General features: G+C 37.1%; 2 protein-coding genes across 3 annotated transcripts in view; one reads left to right on the top strand and one right to left on the bottom strand.

The window, feature by feature from the left end:
• Positions 1–201: 201 nt before the first annotated feature.
• On the bottom strand, positions 202–6618 carry ecsit (ECSIT signaling integrator). Its single transcript, XM_084405735.1, has 8 exons — positions 6392–6618; positions 4729–4919; positions 4223–4637; positions 3920–4143; positions 2659–2716; positions 2200–2348; positions 794–914; positions 202–697 (listed from the first exon to the last, which is right to left on the bottom strand). The coding sequence occupies exons 2-8, from the start codon at positions 4864–4866 to the stop codon at positions 450–452; spliced, it is 1353 nt and encodes a 450-aa protein (XP_084261861.1). The 5' UTR covers positions 4867–4919; positions 6392–6618; the 3' UTR covers positions 202–449.
• A 276-nt stretch (positions 6619–6894) lies between these two features.
• The window catches only part of eml3 (EMAP like 3), a 40853-nt gene continuing 25980 nt past the window's right edge, over positions 6895–21767 (top strand). For both annotated transcript variants that reach the window (XM_084405734.1, XM_084405733.1), the window contains exon 1: positions 6895–7062. In XM_084405734.1, the coding sequence (XP_084261860.1) occupies positions 7038–7062 (25 nt within the window). In that variant the 5' untranslated portion in view covers positions 6895–7037. The remainder of the gene's footprint in view (positions 7063–21767) is intronic.

Below are 21767 nucleotides of genomic sequence, written 5' to 3'. Positions count from 1 at the left end.
AGCTTAGCATGCCCTTAATATGCACCTTTTTATGACCTGAATATTGCAGTGATTGCTTAGAAGTTTGGCTAAAAATATAGGTCTACTTTTCTTAGAATAGTAAAACTAAAATTGTTCTGACTAAACACTAATATTTAACTTAAAATGAGCACTAAAAAACAGAAATTATATAATATTAAAAAAATGCACATAAAATCAAATCATTGGAGAAATGTTTATTTTATTGCACTGCCAGATCAGGTCATGACACATTTACACTTACACATCATAAAATGACTTTGCATAATGTAGACAGATCTCAATTCAAAAATAGTGTGGAGCTGATAAAACATCAGTCAGTACCTGGTAACTAAATTAAATAATTTTGGATTCATGTAATGCTACCACACTCTAGTAGATCTCAACTGAGGTCTTAATAAAATGCATGGCATGGCATTGTGAAACAACTCTCACTGGTTCACTCTTTGTGAGCGCTGTGGTTCATCTTCAATAATCTGATCTATTTCAACCTCCTGCTCAGGGGTTTGCTGAGCATCTGACGAGGTTTGCAGTTCTCGAGGTCCAGATTCCAAACGGAACACAGTGGGGATCTGGCCCAATATGGGACAGGTCTCCTGTAGACCAGAAATCCACTGAGACAGAGTGGCTTGGTCACCCTGACCGGCCATACACATGGCGTAAACCAGCCCCTCTTCCACTGCAGGATCAGATGAACAGAAATCATTGTGTATAATTGGTGATATGCAAATCACTTAATTCAAGCCAAGTTGACAATGCAATATATGCATCTCACCATCGTCCACACTGAAACTCTCATCATCACCCATGTCTCTTTCCAGGTCGAGTTCCACTCGCTGAGGATAGAAGAGACTCTGCTCCGAACCAATCAGCTCGGGGTCAAAGTCTTCCTCAACCTACAAGAAAATCAGATGCTAATGCATAATCCAGAATGTAAATTCATTCTTAATTTTACTATGTAATGTTGCATTCTTTTAAGCATTATGTATTAAAGAGGTCATATTATGCCCTTTTACAAAGTCTTGATTTTGATTTTCATGCTTGAATGTTAAAAAAAAAAACATATTCTACATTGTTGCAGCACCTCTCTTTCCAGTCTGTCAGTAACGCTCTGTTTAGATCCGGTCTCTATGAAATCCCTCCTTCTGAAAAGCCCAATGTGCTCTGATTGGTCAGCTGGACCAGCGTGTCAAGACATGTTTCAGAAATGTCACTCCCCTTACCATACAGTGAATTTCAACACACTACTAACGCAACTCAACTAGGCCTCGTCCCCTTTACTTCGCGACTTGGGTGGGAATTAGGGGCAGTTTACATGACACCGTTTTCAGCTTAAAACTGAAAGTTTTTAATGCGTTTTGGTCGTTCATGTAAATGCTTGATGTGCTGTTTGAACATTTGACCAGCCGAATATTACCAATTCTATGTTTTTTTCTTTCTTTACTCTTAAGGCATGAAGCTGAGGAGTCTAAACAGGCCCAGGAAAAAGCTTTTCATCCTGATGCATTCAAGAGGTTTTATCTTGAAGTTAAATAAAAAAAATGATTTTGATTTACACTTTCCGATTTGAAGTCATTTTCTTTACAGTTGAAATATGTTTTCATGTAATTTAAAATATTTACAGCAGCACATAAAATCAGCTGATTTAAGGAATTCTTTAGTCACAAGTGGTTTGAAAGTGAATTTTGCATAGTTGCTGATTATTTGACCAACTGGAATCTTAAAAAAAAAAAAAAAAATGGGGCCCAATTTTCACCCACCGTGGTCCCACAAGAAAAATATAATGGAGCAATTAGAGGGTCCAGTGTGATCAGCCATGTGGGCCCCATTTGGGTTTTGTGTGTAGCCCACCTCGGTACCATTATTAGCACCCATTTGGGACCCAAGTGAGCTCATATAATGAACCTCAAAATAGGCCCCAATAAGACCCCACTATGGACCTATCATGTGCCCCATGGGATAACATACATAGGACCCATGTGGAGCTGATGGACACATTTCTCAGGGCCCAAGTGACAGCCCATCAAAAATCCTCATGGAAATGTTGTCTGGGTTGTAACTTTGCAGAGCTTTTCATTCTCAAACAGCAACACAGTAAAGAAAGTTGAAAATGTAAAAAAACTATAATAGGTCCTCTTTAAGGAAATTCTTTAAATGCCACCATTAGCCCAGTTATGGTACCTTTTCCTCAGGTGGTATAGGGTCTGCCTTAAGTAGGAAATAATGAACACAAGTCTTCCTGAGCCACAGTGGAAATGGGCCTTCCACATACACAGGCCTGCAGGGATTGTGTTTAGCCAGAAGAGAGCGCTGGTCTGGACTTTGAATACCTAATAACAAGCAAGAAACAATGGGCTTGGTTTTGTGTGCAATTTCCATTTAAAAAAATTGATGTCCAGTCACTTGTTTTACACTTTGTATTCCAAAATAGAAATCATTACATTGAAAGCATTACATTTGGTTCTCAGCACAGTCATACTTAAATGAATACTTCATGTTAAATACAAGTTTGACCGCATCAAGAACGCCAAACATGTAGTGTAAAGTTCTTAATATTTTCTGAGGTACAGATGAGATAAAGATGACATGCATTTAACCCAGAATATTTCTTAAATATCACTAATGGTAAGAGCTACATACCTAGAATATGGGGACGTGTGACTTCTTGTCCTGTCTCTGTGATGTCTGTTGACGGATACTAAAAAGAGTGAAATTAAGCACATTTATCAGACTGAAAAGCCTTTATTTCCAGAAACAGTTCAAATATACACTACCGTTGAAAAGTTTGGGGTCAGTTTTGTTTTTAAAAACATTAATACTTTTATTCAGCAAGAACACATTATATTGATAAAAAAATACAGTACAGGCATTTCTAATGTTACTTAATCCTAAAAAAAAGTATGACAGTTTACACAAAAATATTAATGTTTTCAACATTGATATTAATAAGAAACATTGGTAACACTTTACAATAAGGTTCCAGTTGTTAACATTATTTAGCTACATTAGTTAAGTTACTTGCGTTTTGCGTTTGATACTTGCGTTTCAGATCGTTAAAATAGGGCCCTAAGAGTGTTTAACGTTCTGTAATTATTTAGAAAGTTGAAGTGAGACTCGCTTAATTTAGTCCTAATTTGTAAGTCGCTTTGGACAAAAGCGTCTGCTAAATGCGGCCCACAAAGTAAAGGGATAGTTCTGTTGTAGATAAATTCTGTCGTCATTCACACACCCTCAAGTTGTTCCAAACCTGTATGAATTTCTTACTTCTGTTGAACACAAAAGAAGATATTTTGAAGAATGTTGGTAACTACTGACGGTAGCCACTGACTTCCATATTAGGAAAAAAATACTATAGTGGAAGTCAATGGGTGCCGTCAACTATCTGGTTACCAACGTTCTTTAAAATACAGAAGAAAGAAGAAGAAATAAACTCATATAGGTTTGGAACAACTTAATGTTCATTTAAAAAATTTACTAGTACATTATTAAAATCAAAAGTTGTATCTGTAAATATTATTTAATGGACCTGCGATAACAAACTAACAAAGATGTATTTTATAACTAACATTAACTACGATTAATAAATGGGATAAAATTGGAATCAAATAGAACCTTATTGTAAAGAACTGAAATGATTCTTAAGCATCAAATCATCATATTAGAATGATTTCTGAAGGATCATGTGACACTGAAGACTGGAGTAATGATGCTGAAAATTCAGCAATATTATAGAATAATATTTCTAGATATTTTAGATAAAAATCGAATTGAGCAAAAAAGACTTCTTTGAAAAGCATTAAACAATTTTACAGACCACAAACTTCTGAACAAGTTCTGCTTGTGTGATGCAATGGTTACTAAGGTCTTCATGACAGCGCAGAGCAGTAAATGAAAGGATCACCTGATAGATCGTTACTTTAGCATCCGGGTCATCTGCAATCCGGGTAAGACTGAATCGAGCGAGTTCTACTGGGTCACTGGGGAGCACGTGTGGGACGGGGAAGGGGTTTGCGTGCTTGAATCTGGGGAACCAGTACATGATACGCTGGTACTTCCTCATGGGATGACTCTTTTCCCCGAATATCTGAGCCAATAAAACCTTGGTCTCCACATTGGGTATGATACCTGTTCAAATTAAGAAGGAAATCGTTAAAGCAATGCACCAGTTTCGCTTTCTCTCTAACAAAAACACACAAACACACACCATAATTCTCCATCTGCTCCAGCAGCTGTACTCCACACTCTTGCTGTCGCGGGTAGTGGTTGAACATCCTCTGTATGAAGTTCTGTGGCACAAACACCTCTTTCGGAAACACATCTAGGAGTTTATTGTAAACGACAATGTCTCGTTCTACTCCAAATTCTGGCATCTTCTTCAGGGCGGCATAAATAAACTCCACATGTCCTCTTCGCCGAATGTCCGCTTTGTTGAAAACATCCACGACCCTGTTAAAATCAGCCTTGGTCTTTGAGTCTCTAGCAGCACGCTCAAATAAAACATCATGTGTGATCAAAGTTTTGTCTTTATGCTGCGTCGGATGTTCAACTGCCTTTTCAAACTCTGTCTGGTTTGGGCGACTCGTGGAACAAACTGCACTGCAGTGGAATGACCTCAAAAACTTGGAGGAACAAAAAAGAACAGAAGAACACAGGCATTAACGCAGGTGCCCACAGACTATAAAGCAGCATTATTCAGAGGGAAGCAGATACCTGGCCGTTCCTGTGCTGTGATCCAGGGGTTTGCAGATGTGCTCCACCGGTCAGGGTCACTCGTTGTACAGGTGTCCCCAGAAAGCGTGTAACGCACCCAATGCACTGGATCCGAAACAGATGACGAGGAGCGCTCATGATTATGACATCACAAACCACAGCAGATCAATTACAAATGTACTGAAATTAACCTAGAAAGGAAACAAGATACACAAACATCACTATCAGAGAATTACTATATATTTTAAATGTAATAATTTATCCATTTATATCTATATTATCTTAGAGAATCTAAGAATCTAGAGAATCTATCTATTAAACTTAGGTTAATTAGTAATTATATAATGCAAAAACAATCACATTATTGTGCATCTGTCTGTCTATCTATCTATCTATCTATCTATCTATCTATCTGTCCGTTAATCTTAGATTAATTAGTAATTATATAATGCATAAATTATCACATTATTGTGCATCTATCTATCTATCTATCTATCTATCTATCTATCTATCTATCTGTTTGTTTGTCTGTCTATCTATATGTCTGTCTATCTATCTATTTGTCTGTATGTCTATCTATCTTTTTGTCTATCTATCTATCTATCTATCTATTAATCTTAGATTAATTAGTAATTATATAATGCATAAATTATCACATTATTGTGCATCTATCTATCTATCTATCTGTTTGTTTGTCTATCTATATGTCTGTCTATCTATCTATTTGTCTGTATGTCTATCTATCTTTTTGTCTATCTATCTATCTATCTATATGTCGGTCTATCTATTTGTCTGTCTGTCTGTCTGTCTGTCTGTCTATTTATCTATCTATCTATCTATCTATCTATCTATCTATCTATCTATCTATCTATCTGTCTGTCTGTCTATCTATCTATCTATCTATCTATCTATCTATCTGTCTGTCTGTCTATCTATTTGTCTGTCTATTTATCTATCTATCTATCTATCTATCTATCTATCTATCTATCTATCTGTCTGTCTGTCTGTCTATCTATTTGTCTATCTATCTATCTATCTATATGTCGGTCTATCTATTTGTCTGTCTGTCTGTCTGTCTATTTGTCTGTCTGTCTGTCTGTCTGTCTGTCTGTCTATCTATCTATCTGTCTGTCTATCTATCTATATGTCTGTCTATCTATCTATCTATCTGTCTGTCATCTATCTATCTATCTATCTATCTATCTATCTATCTATCTATCTATCTGTCTGTCTGTCTGTCTGTCTATCTATTTGTCTATCTATCTATCTATCTATCTATATGTCGGTCTATCTATTTGTCTGTCTGTCTGTCTGTCTATTTGTCTGTCTGTCTGTCTGTCTGTCTGTCTGTCTGTCTGTCTATCTATCTATATGTCTGTCTATCTATCTATATGTCTGTCTGTCTATCTATCTATCTGTCTGTCTGTCTGTCTATCTATCTATCTATCTATCTATCTATCTATCTGTCTGTCTATCTATCTGTCTATACATCTATCTGTCTGTCTGTTTCAGAGAAATATAATTGAAAGCCTATAGATAATTTAAATCACATTGTGCCATTTACAATGACTTTTTCTATAAATGTAATTAACGTTAGCCTATACAATAAAACAATGAAATAAAATGGCAAAGAAACGCCAAATAATACTTTATCAATACTCACGGTCACAAAATCCACTCAGATTTCTCTCTGCTGTCAAGTCTCCTTCAAACACGCACCGGCTGACTTCCTGCTCCTGGTGCGTCGTCGTTCAACTCCCTGAAACGTCCCGAAGAACGTTCCACACCCATTGGTTCCGGGCGTGTTATTCACGCAATCAGCACTAGATGGCAGAACGGTATTGGGTGAAAACTAGACGAAGCTGTCAAAGTTATGTTTTTACTTTTTCTTTAGCCGGGGTTTGTAAGGGGGGAAACTGTACAGAAACGTAGTAGCGCGACTAATTTCAGTTTCGCTTCGTGCAGTTAGAAGGATACATTTAGGAATCTCACGCTCTCAATCAACTTCACATGGGATGGACGCGGTTCCTGGAGTGAGTTAAACCCAGCCCGCGAGATCGTGCACTTGCCTCATGCGACAGGCACTGCTCATTTCCTGGATTCGTGATTTCACAGTTACGACAACTTCTGCAGTCTTCAGTGGCTCCCACGCGTGTGTCGGTGTGCGTGAGTGGGGTCCCGCAAGCCCTTGGCGATGCTGTTGACAGCATTTATGGAGACACGCATTGCTTTTCTGCCAATGGGATGTAACGTTACTAGTTTAATCCAATATTTGCGAGATCTTTGAGCCAGGAGTGTTTAACTCAGACATGGATGGATCAACGAATAGTCTTGGTGAGTTTCTTATCTTTATGTCTATACATTTTTAAAATATAAACGATAAACAGAGTTTAGTGTTGTAGAACCAACTAACAAACGCTTTGGAAACAACATTTCTGAGTTCACATTTGTAATCATGCCAATACATATGCTATCAGTATTTACAAATGTGAAGTTTGTTCACTGTCAAAACATTTAAAACGGATTTTTTTGGTTTGTTGGGGGGAGTGTGTGATAAATGCAGGGTGTGTGTAACAAACTGACACTAACAGACTTCCCTCGCAAAACAATATATTACATGGTAACCAGGTCTTAGCGATATTACTGAATGGTAAAACTGCATCTTAAACAAGCCTAAACTGGTTTTCTGGTCCTAGTTGATCTGCTAGACTGGCTAGGCAAGCTGGTTTGAAAAAGTGCACAAAACCACCCCAAAGCCAGACAATAACAGGCCTGGTCTGCCTGAGACCAATTAACTGGTTTAGAACACTGGCAATAAAAAGAAATAAAACTTAGATTTAAAATTTAAGAGAAAGAATGATAACTTCTAACACTGAGGGTCCCATATTCATTAATCATTCTTTTTAAGTAACACTAGCAATAGAAACTATTGTTTTTTGTAGTCAACTCTGTTGTTTACCACAGTCAATTCGTGGAATTTCACTCAGAGGTTTTTATGTTAGTTCTGGGAAGATATTGTTATATGCAGCCATTTGTGTACTGTTGGATATAAAACTAATTCAAAATCTATTGTTCTATACATTTTCCAAGAATGTTTTAGTTTAAATGTCATTCAGTCTTTAATGACACTGACACAACAACAATGGCTGCTGTTCATTGCGTCATTTTTTGTCAAACAAACTCAAAGCCAAGTCTCGCTTCCTCTGTTGGCTTTCATGGTTATCTCATCAAACTGTCTCCTTCCCAACTTTCAATGTTTCTGACACTCTATGGCAAGCCGTTTTTACAGTTAATTGTTAACACTGAATAGTATCATTTTTATGATCGGCTTTAATAAATCAATCAATTAGGGTTTACAAGTAATCCAAAACTCTTAACTCTTCATTAGCTACTATCCCTTATTTTTTTAAATACTAGCCTAGTAATTTCTCCCAGTAGAGACTAGTATCTTTTCAGTTAGCCACTAGTAGTGTTTCAGTACTACTAGTGTTTATTATTTAGCAAATAGTCACTTTCCAAATAGCGACAACTATTCGACTTGCTGCTGGAACCTAATCCAGTTTCACTAGAACTTATTTAGATACTAGTACCTCTTTATGAGACTGTTATCTATCCCAGTACTTGCTAGTAACATTTCGGTAACACTTTATTTTACAGTGTCCTTGTTACACGTTACATGTAGTTGCTGTTGTAATAACAGTAAATTATGCATAATGACATGCAATTAACCCTAAACCAACCCCTATTCCTAACCCTATAGTAAGTACATGTAGTTAATTATTTTTACTCAGTACGTAAATGTATAATTACACTGTAACAGACACCTTTAAATAAAGCGTAACATTTGTGTAACATTTCTTACCTCACTTGGTAAAAAAAAATTCTAGTTTAAATCTAATACGTATGTAGATGTGTTAATACGTAATGTCTAGTCAGAATGATTTAAAAACTTTTCTTGTAAGATCCAATATGCTTCTAGTAACAACTGGAATTATATTAGTGTCCGTTCAATTGCTAAAAGAAAAAACTGGAATAAACACTAAAATAAATTAGACAAATTGAAAAAGATACCAGTCACTGTTGGATTATTTACCAGTATTTTAAAAACAAATATTATTTGCATAGTTTAGTTAGTTTAGTTTATTGATTTATAAAACACATTTTAAAATGACAGATGTTGAAACCAAAGTGCTGTTCAAGAAATATAAAACAGAATTTATAAAAAAAAAAAAAAATTTACGAAAAATGTACGCCCTCAATTAAAACATAAAAATAGTTCTTCAAAGAAGATTTACATGGAAACGGAAGAGGAACTTAAAACATGAACGAGAAACTGAGAGTAATAGCTGACTGGATTATCAAAGGGATCTAGAAGCAGGGTGAGGGGTGAGAACATAACAAATATACTGAGGAGCAAGTCCATGCTAAGCTTTAAAAACTTTAAGAAATCAACATGGAACGTAACCGGTACCCAGTGAAGAGAAGAAAGCACAGGTGTGTTGTGCTGACGTTTTTTTAGTACCAGTCAGTAATCTGGCTGCCGCATTTTGCACCAATTGTACCGGCTGTTTTAGGCAAACCCAGATAGAGCGAATTACAATAGTCCAACCTACATGTAACAAAAGCATGCATAACAGTTTCAACATCTTTCAGCACTAATCTGCTCATCAAACCACAGTGTGGAATCAAAACATTTTTTTTTACACTGTTGCGCACAAGAGGGGACCAAGCTGACTGACACTGTCAGAAGACAGAATTGTTGGGCCAAATGCGATTATTTCGGCTGAACTTTCTGCATCACCTTGGATCTCTGTAACCTCATGAGGGCAGTTGAGTCCAAGGTATCAGTTACTGTTAAAAAATATCAACCAATTCATCAGAGGGCTTTCACAGCATTTGGGGTTTGGGTAGATATATATACACATCATTGAATGTCCTGGCAGTAGAGGAATTAAAACATCTAGAAAAACGCAGTGAATGATAAGATCTGGGGAGAGTGCAAGCCAGCACAGAGTCAACAACCACATCAGAAATAGCAGTAACACAAATTTTAAGATTAGTCACTGAAAAACCAAGATAAAACAAGTCCAAGGTGTGACCCTTCTGGTGTGTGGGTCCAGAAACAAATTGTACAAAGTTAGGCTAAGTGAGTCCATAAGACATGATTAAAAACTATTTTAAAGGTACAATATGTAACTTTTTTGCTTTGCTAATATATCTATGTTATATATTTTCTTTTGTTGTGTACTTACATTATCCCGACTGTTTCCAACAACTTTCAAACTAGGAGAAATTTGTAATTTAATTCGAAGACACGTCCCGTTTCTTTATTTCCGTTTTGTCGCCGTCAATGGCTTCATATCCGCGTTATCCCTGGTTTACGCTCGTACTGCCATAGCAACCAGAGCCCTCTGATAGTAACCAAGGCGACAGACGTGGACAACTGTGTAGTTCGCAATGTCTATTTGCACGCTGTTGTTGTTTCGTTCAAACATTATGGACCATGGCAAGCAGACTTTGGATAAAAAAAGGAGAACTAAAACGAGAATCAATATCAGCGCGGTGTTTTCGAGATGCCGAGAGCTCCACGTCCAAGACTTCGACCGCTCCTACATGTACTTTATTAAACAGGTGAGCACATTTACATAAAACTAATCAATGTTATATAGTTCAACAATGATAAAATGTTAGAATATGATCTGTATGTTATTCTAATGTTGATCTAGCTTACTGCTAGTCTCATACAGACAAACTAACACAAATTTCAACACATTCAAATGCAGTTTAGTGCGATAGTGTAATGTTAGACCAAGTGAAACAGCGCTGCGTTACCTCACAAGCTTAATTTGTCTAATAAACTGATCTGTGAGTAGTAATTCTGCACTTGCGTGTAGTTCGGTAGAATGAAATGTCCATATTCCTTTTATATCCGCGGGACTCGCGTCGCGTGTGGAGCTGATAGCTGTCTCTTAGCAATCCCGAACTGCTTCATATCACAGTCATGATAAAAACATCGATGTATTCACTCATCCATAAACATTATTAGATCGGTCGGCTTGACGTTGACGACAAGATCCATAATTCTTAGCAAGTGTTGCGTCATCAAACTACGCCTTTGTTATTGTAAGAGGTTAGCGACCCCTAGCGGCGAAAAAAATGACATAGTGTACGTTTAAATAGTAAAGGTTTAAACTGCTTGCCATAGCTTGCTTGTTGTCTAGACTGCTTTGTTGGTTTGGTAATAATGGGGGTGTTGTAGTTTGTGATCACTTGCAGTGTATGGGTGTCTGCAACATGTGCTTTTGTTTTGTTTATTGTCTGGTAACATGCTGGGCCAGTGGAGAGCAGTAAATATCATGGCGGAAGCCCTCTGGCATCATGTTTTTACCACAGATGCTTAATTATTCCCAGCTTGTCTTTCTGTGTCAATCGCCTCAATGTCTGGATCTTGTCAGAAGAGATGATTGCCAAAATATCAGATAATTGGTTGGTGCGACTGCGGTGATTGACAAGTTGACATGGTCTCAGTGTTTTGCTTTCCACATGTCAGAAAATTTGCTTTAAAAGTGTTTTACAGTGGAAGCAGTTTTTGTTTGGTGGTTTGTAAATGCATTGATTTTAGGTTTTACATTTTAGATGAGATGCAAGAAAGGACATTTAATACGATTATTAAGTCACGATGTAATCAAAATTGACAATTCCTTCTTTTTTTTATGGAATATTGCAGTGTAGATTATAAATTATCTATCAGTTCACATTGTTTTATTATTATTACGTCCTCGTAATCTTGAATCAAAATATAACTTCCCCTCTCTCTTGCAATGACATCTCAACTCTTATCTGATGATGTGTTTACTGGCATGAGGGCGGGACAACCTGTCACTCACATGAGATCGACCAATAGCAAACCGCAACCATCAAACGATAGTCCTGCGACTCCCGCGCTACATTTTTTGTTGTTCGGAAGCTGTTTCACATGGATATATGTCACAATAGGGAAGAAAAAAACGATCGCAACTTCTGTTTCATGCTGACTTTAATTAGTTAACATTGTCATAATCTGTTTGAAATATAACTCTTTTTCAAACCTTGATATATGAATGTGAAAAGTTTTGAATAGGCCCTTGTGTGGAGATGTCAAAATAAGGTTTCTTTGATCTTAAAAGCATTTTGAAACTCTACATTGGTTGTGTACAGAGTTGGGAAGATATCAAATGCAACGAGTTACGCGTGCTTAATCCTGGAATTTCGGTTGAGACATAAGTGTTTCTTTCATAACTCACTTGACTGAACAGAAACAGATCTGAAAAGAATTTCTAATGGAAAATTTGGATCGAATCAATCTCTCTCATTTGTTGAGTCAAATAAACGTAACTGACGAAATTGTTTGGTGAAACACTACAAAACCTCCCAGCTAGTTTCTTCAAATAAGCCATGAAGGTTTTAGGATCAAGTTTTGTCTTGTTCTTTGTCTTATAGTGGGAGGTGAGAATTTGTGTTAGTGAGTAAGAATGAAGATGCAGGGGCGGACAGTGGCGTACAGGAAGTTTTGCCGTAGCCATAAGAGGTGTAATGCAACGCTGACAGGAAAGAGAGCAGCGACAGGTGGGCGGACTCAAGTGGAGAAGTACCACACGGGGCTTATGATATGATTCTTTCATTTACTATATCAAGGCTCAAAGTGAACAGATGTACTAAAATTAGATTTTGTGGAAGGCCAGATTTTTCTAAGCTTCGTTTAAATTGTTGCAAAATCAGTTATTGCCTTTGGTGGATACCAAACGATTCACTGGCTTGGTTCAGCTGAACTGTTTTGCACGGAGCATATGGTTTTGTAAACCACGGTTGAAATACAGTCGCTCATGAGGGTTTAATTTATTTTTAGCGTATCATTTATTTTAACATCTTTGTTTTATTTGGGCTTGCAGATTCTGCATGTTATTTTGCTTCAGGATCGTTTGAATTTGTGCTGCGTTGTTTTTCAGAGTGTGAGTTATTTGTTTTTTGTTTCTTTGGGGGGTTTTGTTCATTTCAGACTGGAAAACAGTTCAGTAGCATTCATTTTCAGTAAAACATAGCCTTTGCACATTATCTTGATATCTGCTTCTGATTGTCATATTAGATAAAGAAGTCTGTCAAGAAGGCTTGACGCTCATATACACTCCTGAGCAAAAAAAAAAGAGAAAATAATAAGAAGAGCCAAGCCACAAATGGTAAAATGTTTAGTGGTCTTTTGATGGTCTTAACCATTTTAATCCCAAATCACTGGTCAGGAAATTAGCATGAATTGCACAAATACTGCAGATAAAGCAACACGGAAAAGCCTTCCTCAACTTGCAGACAGCTTTTTACAGGAAGAAGAGTCAGTGTTGTTCCCCTCAATGTTAATGGCTTCAGACAGTTCATAAGTAGTTACGAACTGTCTCCCAGTTCGTTTGAGTTTAATGTGAGACCAAATTTTCAAATCTGGACTCTGCCCAAGGCCAAAACATGAGTCTGAAGCCACTACTTGGTTGTATTTGCAATTTGGGCTGGAGCATTGTCTTGGTAAAAATAACATCTGATCACTCCTCTTTACTATAACAACTTTTCATTTGTGGGAAGCAAATCTCTTTCACTTTTCACAGTGAAAAAGCTCACCAATACCAGCAGCTGAAGAAGCTCCCCACACAATGACACTCTTCCTCCATGCTTCACTGTGGTAGAGATGCATTTATTATTATATTTCTCAACATGCGACTTGTGTTTCATTGTGATTCATCACTCCACACACAACTTCCCATAGTCTGACAAAAACTTAATTCTGTCTTTGATGACAGAGACTGCAATTGCTTTTTAAGTAGTGCATTTATCTTAAATGTGGCTAATTCTCCTGACCAATAATTTGAGGTTAAGACAATTAAAAGCTTAGTTTAGCCATTTTGGGCTTGGCACATTATTATAATTTTTTTGCACAGGAATGTACAGCAAATCTGTACATCATAGCATGCTAGCATACTTGTACAGTGCACACTACATTGAATACTGTATCACACAATGCAATGAACTTGACCTGGCCTTTCTTTTCAAAGCGCCACAAATGAACCAGGTCTACTTCCTGGCTCATTATTGGATATGACTGTAAACAGTATCGAAAAAGACATAACCAAATTTGTTGCACATTAAAAATGCACTAAATGAGGTCATGTGACAAACATAGTCATGTGTAGCATTCCATAATGCATACCGTTTCACATGTACTGTAAAATGCCTTACGTAAGATTTAAGGCCCCTTCAGGTTTAACTTCAAGTGAAATCGAAGAATGAACTGGTATGATGTAATTTTGAACAAAATCAGGCCAAAATGAAGTTCATTTCGGGAGTTTAAAACAGCTTGCCTAAGGAAACTTTCCGGAACAGTTCACTCCAGCTGGTGAACACCTTCGAACTACCATTTGTTCATGGCAATTATGTGATAGGTAAGTGTGCGCGGAGGCTCCGCCTTCATTCACATCAAAATCTCTTCTGGTTCATTTCTTCTGTTCAGTCCCTTGAGGTGAGACGTCCGTGAGTGAAAACATAAACACGCTGGAGAGCTGCTTTATACTAGAAATGAAGTTGTAATTCTAATTGAAAGTGACACTGTTTTTTTTTTTATGTTTAATATTTTAAAGCTGCTTGCTTTTAAGCAATCTATTCTATAAAGTGTTCTATAAATAAATTTGACTGGAGTGCCGAATTGCAGAGCTGGTTCAAACATATCCACATCGCTATGATCAGATCAGATGCTTTCTTAACTGCTGTTTTCCCACCGCTGTCTTTTTTTGTTGTGTGTTTATTGTGTTATTGAAAAGGGAAGGACACAGCACATATTTACATATTCATCTAAACGCCACTCTTAGCAATGTGGTCAGCATTAGGTATTAGTGCCCGCTAACAGTATACCGCTGCTTGCGTATTTCAAACTTCTTTTTACCCCTAAGAGAAGAATGGAAAAGAACTTCGCCGTGAGTATATCAGGGCCTTACGTCGGTCGAAAACGTCTATTTGCAGACTAGAATGAAGAATTTGGAATTATGCATTTATGTTGTAATGTCTATATTTAGTGAATGGTTGTGAAATAAGTTAAGGAATAATTTACTATGGGTTGTTGAATTGTTAGAAAATCATGCACACCCAACGATAAAAATTCTGTGACAAAAAAAGAAAGAAAATCATGCACACCCGAGGTGGTAATGCTGCCATGGTGTGACTGCGAAGCATTATTTTCTAATAGTTCAAGTATCAATTATTCCGCTTTATGGTTACCTCACCTCAAGACCTTGTTCAGATGTTGTATTTCAAGACATTTGTCAGGTTTTTGTCCGTAAAACGTCTTATGTGTTGGACTAATTTCTTACACATCTCATCCCATGCCTCCGTTGCTAATTCCTAAAACGTAATTTTAGAGCTAGTAACGGAAGTTTGAGCCGTTGATAGCAGACTAATGGAGTTATTAATGCAGTTATTAATAAAGAGAGAGAGAGATTAGAGATTGCGTGAATTACCTGAGTCTGTGCGTCTCTCAACAGTGTTCGGCAGCGTGTCTGCTAATAGCAAAACTTTAAGTTTATCTGCCTCAAGAATGGCGCCGTTATTAACTTTCTAGTAAGAAATGTCATGTAGCTTTTAAGTTGCTCAACTATTTTACTGCTAAAATCAACAGCCCCGTAGCATAAGAGATGTTTATATGATGTTTCATTTGTGCAAACAACACTTTTTTTAGTTGTTTAGACTAACTTGATAGCTCAATAAACACATTTTTGCATGTGGTTTGCATTAACGAGAATGGGAGAGCAGAGCATTTAGGGAAACGGAAGGGGAATAAGGGAATGTAATTTGGGACATGGGTTGGCTTTGACGTTCAAAGAAACCATGCTGGCCAAATCCAGATTGGTTTCTCTTTCTTGAATATACAAATCAGATTTTGTGCCTGCATTCTCTGTGGTTCTTTTTTCCTCTGTCACTTTTTCTCTTATATCAATGTGACTCTAAATGTGCTTAATGTTTCCAATGTTTCCGGCAAAATAAGTCCTCTTTGTTCATAAACATTTACAGACTGCATGCTTCTCCGGCCTTGCAAATCTCACCGGGCTCATTTCAATGCCTCAGGCTCCACCTATCTGACGATTTTCAGCTGAGATACAGGATGTAGAGACTGATGTCTCTCACAAACATTTATTATGAATATTAAGAGTTTGCATTGTGCTAGTGTCAAGGTTTTATCTCAAACAGAAACTGCCAGGAAAAAAAAATATATATTTCTATTAACTAAACAATAAAACCATACATTTCTAAAAGAAAGAATACTAACTGTACTACAAAAATGTACTAAAAATAAATAGATTTGCAGAGACAAGATTTTTTTAATATATTTTCAGTTTACATTTTCATTTTAGTTTAAGTTTTAGTAATTTTTTTGAAAATAACTCCATATTTGGCTTTGTGTTTATTTCATTCAGCAATTTTAATTCAACTTAAAAATATTTAATGCGGTTACCTGCCAAAAGCAACATTTTTATTTATTTTAATTTTTTATATTTATATATTTCAGCTTTATTTCAATTACCGAAACAATTTAGTAGTTTTAGTTAATGATAAAACACTGGCTAAAAAATAAGAAAACTTGCAAGTGAGAGTTCTCTCAAACACCCTTCCTCACCTTTAAGGCTCATTTGCAATCTTTCATATGCAGAGAGAAAGCAAAAACTACTGAACGAAAAAAGAAAAGAAAAGAAAAAAACCCTCAGATGAACATAAACCACTAATTGGTTCCTCATGTGCACAGGAGTGCAGTTGGCCTGCTCACATTGGCCAGATAGATGTGGCTCGGCGCACAACCGACAGACCATGTGAAACTCTCGGATAGAAACTGGCTTGGTGTTAATGAAAGGCTATGTTGACTTATGACTGTCCGCACTATTAATTGCAAGTGATGAAATAAGATTTGTGTGTCCAGAAATATCCAACTCATCTCCATGGGTTGATTGGGTAATGATGTTGGCGTACCCACGTATGTGCAGAGGCTTTCAAAACGGTTGCAGGAAAAATGGAGGTGCATCATCTCGCTCTCCAAATAAGCGGCACGTTGAGTCGCGGTGCAGAACTCTCCATCGCACGTGAAAATGCCGAAATCCTTGGACATTTCCGTCACCAGTTTTCATGTTAAGAGTGATGCAAAAGACAGTTTGAAATCCGATTTGAGCAGCCAGAGCATCCAGACCCATCTGTAAAAATCTTTGAATCCGATTTGAAAAAATCTGATTTCATGTTTTTTTGCTGTCCTGACTTTCAAAAACCCATCTGGATAAAATCTGGATATGCAAAAAATGCAAGAAAGCAAGTTAAGATCCTGTCACTTTTAGTTTATAGACTGCTTCAGTTTTAGAACCAGAAGCATGAGGACAAGGAAGTTATCATTGTCCTCATGCTTCTGGTTTATAAAATGACGGTACTCTAAATTCATGGAGGCCAATTTAAGCCTTTTTACTACTTGTTGCTATCTCTGCCGTTCTCGCCCACTCTTTTCTCGGATGGCAGACAGACTGTGCCACATAATCGCCGCCTTGTAAGTTACACTGTTACCAGCCCACTGGCATTTTCTGCATTTCTGTGTTCTGGTTGGCTTGATTTTAATAGGTGCAATAAAATAAAAAAAACGTATAATTTATTTTATTAGTGCTTCTTGACCATAATAGCAGCAAGGTATCTAGGACTACATTTGGATAGTCGTGTAGCATTTTAAAGTGCCCCTATTATGCAATTTTAAAGGTTTCTAATTGGATTTTGAAGGTCTCCTTCAATAGGTTTACATGCATTCAAGGTCAAAAACCACTTTAATTTTCTCTTATTATACATTGCACATCACCTCATTTCTCAAAGAGTCTGAAAACGGTTCATTCAAAGATCCAGTCTCTCTAAACCCCTCATTTCCAAGAGCCTACTCTGCTTTGATTGGTCAGACGGACCAGTCTCTCTGTTGTGATTGGTTTACTCTGCTCTGATTGGCCAAAAGGCCCAGTTTGTTGTGATTGGTCTACCACTTACAGCGCATGTTACCATATCTGAATATCAGATCCGGAGGGCACTTGATACACAATGATACGAACAGGAACGATGGTGTCTGTATTTCTGTATGAATTCCAGCGTGAGTCCTGATCCTTTTGAAGTGAATCAGTGGATTCACAGCACTGAAAACAGCGTCTTCTTGACATGTCGACAACATGAACTAAGCTCTTCCAGTCTCAGCTTCAACTACAGTGTTTGAGGGTCAAAGAAGACGTTGTTCGCTGACAGCCAATGAAGACCATAGACTGGCATTATGCAAATTTATTACGTTGTTACTTCGGTATGTAACAAGAAGAGAGACTGGAATTACTGACGACTCGTTTCAGCCGGTCAGAATCAATCCTATTTTTAGACAATGACTTTATTTGTTTGACCATTGATCTTTAAAACATAGCAGACAATTTACATTCAGAAACAGCTATATTACACACTGCATTGACGGTAATATTCTAAAAAGAAGAAAGATATCAAATGAAACACTGTGACGCTGTTGAAATGCAGAAATTATTGTGTCATATCTGAACCTTTTAGGTTTGCGAAATGGATTTATTACTGCTGTATGCTAAAGCATTCATGATTATTGCTCATACTTAAGGTTAGTGATTTGACCAAACCCCAGGTATTAAACTTGGGCTGAACTTGCACTGTTTGTGCTTTGGAGATATATGATACTTCAAATTGGACAGCTTTTTTTTTTAGCTGTTACTTTTCTGAGCTTTCAAACTTGATTTTTCTCATGGTGGATGATAAAATGTGCAAGAAATCCCATAGACTGACTGGAGGAGGGACTTCAGTCATATCTTATTACTATAATATCATAGACACTTGGGGTGGGCTTTTCTGACTTGGGCCTGTAGGTAACCATTTAACCACCCAAAATACCTTAGCAACTGCACTGACATGCTTTAACAACCACTCTAAACATCACATCTGTTCATGTAGTAGATGTAGTTATGAAGATTTACGCCGCTCAGAATGTGGGAACTTCACAGATTAAACGGGTGAATGGATTAAGTTAATGTGGAAAGATTGGATTCTTGAGACATCTGTCTCTCATTATAAGCCATTTGTAAGTTCTCATTCAAACAGGTGTTTAGACAGTACGGTGAGTTATAGTTTGGATCTGTATATGTTGGGCATCTCAGTTGAATCTGTATAATCCCCACACACAGCTAAAATGACAACTTTACCATGCAAAAATAGAGCACTTCTTTGTTCCTTTCTTTTGATTACGGTCCAAACCAGTCGGGTCGTATTGTGTTACACTACAATACGCTGTACTGACACAGAATGTACTTGGCAACTCGGACCTTTTGTTGTGTGACTGCATTGAATCTACCACAGAGAGAACATAGGTGGGCTTAATGTTGGAAACTTTGACCTGTTTGTACTAGTTACGCCATTTTTTGTGTGTGTGTGTGTGTGTGTTTAGGAAAATTGTATGGGATCGGGATGTTTAAATTTGATAATTCTTGTACTTGTGTTAAATCAAATAAAAAAAAATACTAGTATATACTATAGGCTACTATACTAATACTATGGCTCACTCATAAACCTTTCCATAACTTAGGTCTGTTATTAAAGTAAATACTGATGATTTGATGTCGGCATGGAATGACAAGTTTTGACATCCTGGCAGATCTGCATTACAATTATCCCTGCACTTTAAGATCCTAAAAGTAATTTGAATATTTATTTTGCATGTATCTGCTTGTCTTCAGTCTGTTAAGAGACTGTTGGACCAAATGGAGTTCAGCCAGAGGTTGACTTTGATGTAAATATGCTGCAGATCTATCGCCACATCCTAGTTCATTTTTGTGTGTAAAATTTGTTGAAACGTCAGACTAAGTGGTCCATGCTGCCCTGTAGTTGGCAAGCACTTATAGTTTAGTATAACTCCCTTTTGTTAACCCTTTTGTAAAGTAAAATCTTCTAGAAAAATACTGTTTAAAGGAATGGGCGGCCCAAAAAGATCATACAGAAAGATCTACAGGTTTGAAACAATGTGAGAGTGAGTAAATAATGACAGATTTTTTTTGTGTGTGTGTGTGTGTGTGTGTGTGTGTGTGTGTGTGTGAACTATCCCTTTATAGGGGGAAATTTTGTCCACAACTGTGACTCGTCACCATATGCAGTCATAAATGAAAGTTATTTAATGCAAACAGGGCTATCACACGATTTGTAGCATTCATTGCGCTTCATGAATCTCAGGCTCTTTTAGTAGATTCACTATTAGTCCATATTTGTGGCAGCTGTGCACTCGTAGCACTTTGGCCCTGGTTTAATCTGTTTGGTGTGTTTGTGGTTTTGGACGATGGTTGGTCTTGTGAAACTGAAAAACATGTTAGCTAGACGAGAGCGCCCTACATCTTCAATGAGCCCATTGTGGGAAGAGAGCAGAGGAGTCATGGTTCTTGTCCAGAGGCATTGAATAGCCCTGTTTATGAGTCTCTGTGTGTGAGAGAGAAAAAGAGAAAGTTAAAGTAATGCGTGTGACTTTCGGCTTCCTTTTATTTGTCCCTGTCTGAAAGAGCACAAAACGCCTTACGTTGTGATTCGGGAAGTCTGGACCTTTGGTTGTGCGCACTTCCTGATGTATTGAACTTGAGTCGATCATTTGCAGCAGCTTGTCTTATTTTTTTGAGTGAAACCATTCTTTTAGTTTTGAAGAACCTTTATGCCAAACAGGTTCTTTTTAAGGAGAAATGTCTTAAATGATTGCATAATAACTGAATGTTTAACATGTTATTTCAGATTTTTTCTAATGCTAAAGTGTGTTTACGAGCCGTTTCATAATTAAAAATGTATTAAAACTAAATCCATATAATCCCATAATGGAATATATATGAAGCTCCTGATAGAACCCTTCAAGGTTCTATATAGAATCTTTTCCACAAAAGGGCTTTTCACACTGCGCTTAATCCCGGGTTATCGTCATTCTAAACATCACTTTTAACACCGGATAAAGGAACGTTTCATACTTGTAATTTAGAAGCAGGGTTAACACTGTTTTTGCGGTGCCAAACTTGTATAGTGTGAAACTATGCGGCGTTAGAATGTTAAAGCTTAACGCTTAGCAACAGACAACCAATAGTGTACATATTTGCATGCTTTGTACAGTCACGGAAACACTGCATATTGCATATTAACGGTAAATTCAGCGTTTGAGAGGAAAACTGTCAACCGCTAACAGAAAACGTGACAATTTGAGTGAAGAAGAGACCGTTTCATTCTTACATTTATAGTCCGAAGTATCCATTCCGGATAAACTCGGTAGTGCAGTCGGCAATACAAGGATGCGCAATGCTAAAGCTTTTATGTAAACAGGTCACATGCTGCCTTCGTCCAATCAATGACACTGACCCTGCAAATATGCAAATAAGAACGTTAACCCAGGGTTTAGGAATGTAAAATGTGAAACGTCAGCTTGTGAATACCCAGGATTAATTGTTAACCCCCGGGTAAATTATGAGCACAGTGAAACTTGGAGTAAGATAACCCAGGATTCAGTTTACCCCAGGGGTTAGGATGACCCAGGGTTAACTATTTCAAGTGTGAAAAGCCCTTAAGAGTGTAATTATCAAAGGAACGTTATTGATTTGGAATCTCACAGAAAATCATGAGATTTGTCCCTCGGTTTGTAAAATTAAATCATGATAAGAGTGCAATGCACCTACAGTTAAAGTCTATGGGAAAAGGCATTGCACCAGAATTAAAATAACACATTACACATAACACATAAGGTTTATGTTCATATAAGACTAGTATGATACAACTTGCTAGTTGCTTGTTTGCAAAAAGTCTAACAGAATGGAATGTGATGTAACTAATAACTATCAATAAAGTACTTAGAAATTCACATGAATTAGGAACTGATAATGCAATTTATTTATTTAGACAATTTTAGACAATTCTACTCAAATAACAGTCTATTGTGAGGAATCTTATTGTAT

The sequence above is a fragment of the Rutilus rutilus genome (assembly GCF_951802725.1).
Source record: "Rutilus rutilus genome assembly, chromosome: 3".
Classification (NCBI taxonomy): Eukaryota; Metazoa; Chordata; class Actinopteri; order Cypriniformes; family Leuciscidae; genus Rutilus; species Rutilus rutilus.
This window is presented reverse-complemented; position numbering and strand designations above follow the sequence as displayed.